The 5,262-nt window shown below is 38.7% G+C and overlaps 1 protein-coding gene across 3 annotated transcripts in view; it reads right to left on the bottom strand.

The window, feature by feature from the left end:
• Nucleotides 1-1,753: 1,753 nt before the first annotated feature.
• MIOS (meiosis regulator for oocyte development) overlaps nucleotides 1,754-5,262 on the bottom strand; it is a 37,146-nt gene continuing 33,637 nt past the window's right edge. For all 3 annotated transcript variants that reach the window (XM_023519423.1, XM_023519424.1, XM_012812603.2), the window contains 2 exons: nucleotides 3,403-3,532; nucleotides 1,754-1,988 (listed from right to left, as the gene is read on the bottom strand). In XM_023519423.1, coding sequence (XP_023375191.1) covers nucleotides 1,892-1,988; nucleotides 3,403-3,532 — 227 coding nt within the window. In that variant the 3' untranslated portion in view covers nucleotides 1,754-1,891. The remainder of the gene's footprint in view (nucleotides 1,989-3,402; nucleotides 3,533-5,262) is intronic.

The raw sequence follows: 5,262 nt of genomic DNA, 5'->3' as shown, positions 1-5,262 counted from the left end.
GTTGTTTGGCGGGTCCGGGCTGGGGATTCGAACCCGCCACCTTAGGTGTACATGGCTGGCGCCTTAGCCGGTTGAGCTATAGGCGCCGAGCCGACTTTACTTTTTACAAGATAAAATTGCAACACTGAAGCTCTTCAAATTCTTCTGTTTAAGATATTTCTTTCTCCAAAATCTCTAAACTAAAACGTTAGGTTTACTTTTTATGTATGAACACAATTTCAACTACAAAATTCAGTTCGGATCCCTGCGTATGGCAGATGACTGAGAAGCATGCTACAAGTCCTCTTGTTACTTCTCTTGCAACAGCCTACCTATAAAGTGAGCAAAAAAATTTTTGAAAAATAAAGTCCCTGGATGGTGCCTGTGGCTCAAAGGCGTAGGGCGTAGGCCCCACATGCTGGAGGTGGTGGGTTCAAACCCAGCCCTGGCCAAAAACTGCAAAAAAAAAAAAAAGGCCCTGATTGACCCTAATACATTTACTTTTAAAAACTTACAAAGTAGTCTTTGAAGTGACCTTGTTTTCCCAACACCTCCTAGTTTACCTTGGAAAGAACAAGGTATTCAAAGGAGGAGGGAATTTTACAGTAGGACACAGAAATAGATTATGCTGATTGGCTGGTCACAAATAATCTTGCATAGACTGTGTTCAGTAAAATGCTCTTAGATGATGAAGTTAAGATGACAGATTACTATAGAGGGCAATCTTTGAAGACAAATCAGGACATTGGAAAGAAAAAGTAGAAATTATATACCGAGGGTGGCGGGTTTGAACCTGGCCCCGGCTCTAGCTAAACTGCAACAAATAGCGGGATGTTGTGGTGGGCACCTGTAGTCCCAGCTATTCAGGAGACCGAGGCAAGAGAATCACCTAAGCCCAAGAACCAGAGGTTGCTGTGAGCTGTGATGCCACAGAACTCTACCGAGGGCGACAAAGTAAGACTTTGTCTCAAAAAACAACAACGACAAAATACATTCTTCATTTTGGCTTTTCTAAGAAGACAATAATGGTCAGTGCCAAAAGATTTTTCTTTTTTTCTTAGGCAGAGTCTCACTCTGCCACCCTTGGTAGAGTGCCGTATGTCATAGCTCATAGAAACCTCAAACTCTTGGGCTTAAGCGATTCTCTTGCCTCAGCCTCCCAAGTAGCCTCTAAGTAGAGAACTGAGATAGTAGTTTGATAATGTACTATAGGTGTCTGCCACAACGCCTGGCTATTTTTTGTTGCAGTTGTCGTCGTTTAGCTGGCCTGGGCTGGGTTTGAACCCGCCAGTCTAGGTATATGTGGCTTGTGCCCTAGCCACTGAGCTACAGGTACCAAGCCAAGATTTCTTATTTTAAAGTGAAAGTATATGAGCGCAAGTCTCCTCAAAAATATGTGTACCAATTTATAATTGATAAAATTTATTTTCCAGGGTGGGGTAGGGGTTCTATAATTCTAAAAGTAAAAATCCAGATCTAAGAATGGTTGAGCTTAAATTATTATCTGAACAGTTCCACTGATTTTTTATTTTAAAGGTTGACATGTTTTATTGAAAGATACCCAATTTCAGCTTTGAAGATATAGGTTCAAGGTCTACTCTTATTTATTCTACAAACTCTGCTGGTACAATGTTGATATTTTCAACAAAACCTTGGAAAGTTCTTCCAAAATGGACTTTTTCAACCTACTGAACACAACTCATGCCTACACTCTGATGTTCATTTCAGCAGCACTTGTCTCTGTGAAGTACATCAAAATCACTCAAACGTCAAATTGCTGATCTGATAGAATGATTTATTTTCCCATTACAGGAAAGTCATGAGTGACTTGTTCTGAGGTATGTTTTTGATTTATGAAGGATATCTATTAGAAAGCTCCACGCTTGAAGGTTTCTCTTCAGGTGATAACATTTTATGGCTGGACAGTCTCTGCAGGTACTAGATTCCCTGTTGTATCCAACTGCATACATTTACACGTGCATGCAGACACAGGGCATTCTGCATGGTCCCTAAAAAAGAGGTCAAATAAACAGTTAAAATCCAAATTATACATACATATGCTTATTCATCTACATCTTTTCATGTATCACCATGCTCAGCTTTTTATCTATACCTTATATCTATCTATAATGCACCTTTTTTTTTTTCGAGGCACAGTCTCAAGCTGTCGCCCTGGGTAGAGTGCCATGGTGCCACAGCTCACAGCAATCTCAAACTCTTGGGCTTAAACGATTCTCCTGCCTCAGCTTCCCAAGTAGCTGGGACTACAGGCACCTGCCACAATGCCCTGCTATTTTTTTTTTCTTTTGGTGCGGTTGTCGTTGTTTTAGCTGGCCGGGGCTGGGTTTGAACCTGCCAGCCTCAGGGTATGTGGCAGGTGCCCTACCCACTGAGCTATGGGCACTGCCTTATAATGTGACTTTTTAAAATATCATTTGGAAAATATAGGAATTAAAACCCAAGAAGAAAAAAGAATTAAATGTATTTAATTAGAAATGACTGCCAAGCTGAACTTGGAGGAGAAAGTTACTGAAAAAATGATAGCTTTGCCTTCTACATATATGGTAAGATATCTCATTTACAGTTGTAAATCGGGCAGGGATGTGCTCAGTCTTTAAATTAAAGCCAATGAGACAAATTAGGTATCAATGTTCTATCAATAAGAGTACAGGGCCACTGGTACTGTTCAAAATAAAAGTTAAGTATGGTCTTGACAGTCTCCATTCCATGCAGTGGCTCACCAGCTACATAACAAGCATACTTAGAAGAGAACTGAGATAGTAGTTTGATAATGTACTTTATCGTTTATAATTCAATTACATGACAAATTACATGATATTCAGTCAGTTAAAAAAAACTGTAAACATATCCTCTTCCCAAATAGAGTTAACTGATGCTACGTAAACATTTAACCCATACAAAATATTTAAACTTAGCTCAGTGCCTGTAGCTCAGTGGTAAGGGCATACCCTGGGCCTGGCAGGTTCAAACCCAGGCCTGCTAAACAATAGTGACAACCACAACAAAAAAATAGCTGGGTGTTGTGGCAGGCACCTGTAGTCCCAGCTATTCGGAAGGCTGAGGCAAGAGAATCATAAACCCAAGAGTCTGAAGTTGCTGTGCGCTATGACGCCACAGTACTCTACCAAGGGCGATAAAGTGAGATTCTGTCTCAAAAAAAAAAAAAAAAAAAAAAATATATATATATATATATGTATTTTAAAACTATTTCTTATATAGTTGAAGATTACATAAGATATCTAATGATAAAAAAGTGATAACACCATCTCTGTTAACTCATGCAATCACAAAAATAAAATTTATCATCTGGCTATGTGTTAATAGATAAACCCGAACTACTTAAGACCCTCTGTTTTAGCTCTTGTAACTCTAAGCTTGTTAAAGAAGGAATATGCTGATTACCTGAACCAACTAAGCATATGTCCAGCATGCCCACCGTGCCTGCAATTGTGACACCATGTAAACCAGTTGTTAAATTGAGCTAGCTTTTTGTCCTTGCTCAAATCCACTTTTTCATCGGATTTGGATCCTCCTATGGGAAAAGAAAATAATCTTCACAAATAACATCACAATATTTTATAATATTTTACTTTTGAGACAGAATCTCTTTCTGGCATCCAGGCTAGAGTGCAGTGGGGTTTATCATGCTCATTGCAACCTCAAATTCCTGGGCTTAAGTAATCCTCCTGTCTTGGCCACTTTAGTAGCTGGGACTATAGTGCCTGGCTGATTTTTTTTTTTAAATTTTATTTATTTGTTTTTAAAATTTTGGCTCATTTGATTTTTTAAACTTTAGATTAATGTGAGAGTACAAATGATTAGGTTACAGTGTTTGTATTTATTAGGTAGAGTCCCTGACATAGTTGTGTCCTGCTCACAGGAGGTATGCCATATACCCTTACATTGTGCCCATTTGGTGGGAGCACAGCAATCCTCCTTCCTCCTCTCTTCTCCCCCCCTCCTCCATCTTGAATTGAATTTAGTTTTTCTCTTAATGTGGGCATTTATCAAATTATCTACTGACTTCACATTAGTGTTGAGTACACTGGATACTTGCTTTTACAGTTACTATTCAATAAAAAAAAAAAAGATTTTTTAAAAAGAATTTACTAACAGGGTCTTTCTATGTTGCTCAGGCTTGTCTCAAACTCAGCCTCAAGCAGTCCTCCATCTTGGCCTCCCAATGTGCTAAGATTATATACTTGTGAGCCAGTGTGCCCAGCTGATACTTTATTTAAAGATCCTTAAAAGGCATTTCTAAAGCTATCTTCAAAATACAAACCACATGTCACATTGAAATGGAAATTTTGGGTGCTAGGATCTAATTTAGATGAAATAAATACTGAATGACAGGAGTTCCCCTACATTTTTAATTGCCAATACAAATGGAAAATTACGAATTTTCAAAACCCACAAAGAAACAATATGAATTTAAAATTTTAGAGAAACTGGCTCGGCGCCTGTGGCTCAAATGGCTAAGGCGCCAGCCACATACACCTAAGGTGGCGGGTTCAAATCCAGCCAGGGCCACCAAACAACAATGATGGCTGCAACCAAAAATAGCCAGGTGTTGTGGTGGGCACCTGTGGTCCCAGCTACTTGGGAGGCTGAGGCAGGAGACTTGCTTGAGCCCAGGAGTTGGAAGTTGCTGTGAGCTGTGATGTCACAGCACTCTACCCAGGGGGACAGCTTGAGGCTCTGTCTCAAAAAAAAAAAAAAATTTTAGAGAAACTAAATCAATAGTTTAAAATCTTTCTACAAGGAAAAAACCATGCCCAGTGTATAGGTTTCACCTAACATTGAAGGGGTAAGTAATCCCTGAAAAATGAATAGCTTTACCTTCTACATATATAGCAAGATATCTCATTTACAGCTGTAAACCCGACAGGGATGTGCCCAATGTTTTCCTACTTTTACTGTTTAAATAATGAACAAAAACACTGTTCTTTACTGAACAAAAAGGCAAGTTTAAGAATATACTCTGTCTGACTCATTTATACAGAATTTAAAGAGAAACCTTCCAGCGTGGAGATGTCCTTCATAAACCAAAAACAAATTCTTTCAAGAAACAGAAAAAGAGTAGAAATTTCCCAATGCATGTGAAGAGACTGGTATAAATTTGCTAATACAATCAGACAAAGATGAGAAGAGAAAGAGATATTAGAGGCCAATCGCCTTCCTGAACAGACACAAAAATACTAAGCAAAATATGAGCAAACAATCTTGCAATATCATAACCCTAAAATTTTTTTTTTTTTTTTT

This window comes from Otolemur garnettii, unplaced genomic scaffold (genome assembly GCF_000181295.1).
Source record: "Otolemur garnettii isolate 467f Iridium unplaced genomic scaffold, OtoGar3 scaffold00005, whole genome shotgun sequence".
NCBI lineage: Eukaryota > Metazoa > Chordata > Mammalia > Primates > Galagidae > Otolemur > Otolemur garnettii.
Note: the sequence above shows the minus strand (reverse complement) of the source record. Positions and strands in the feature narration are given on the sequence as shown.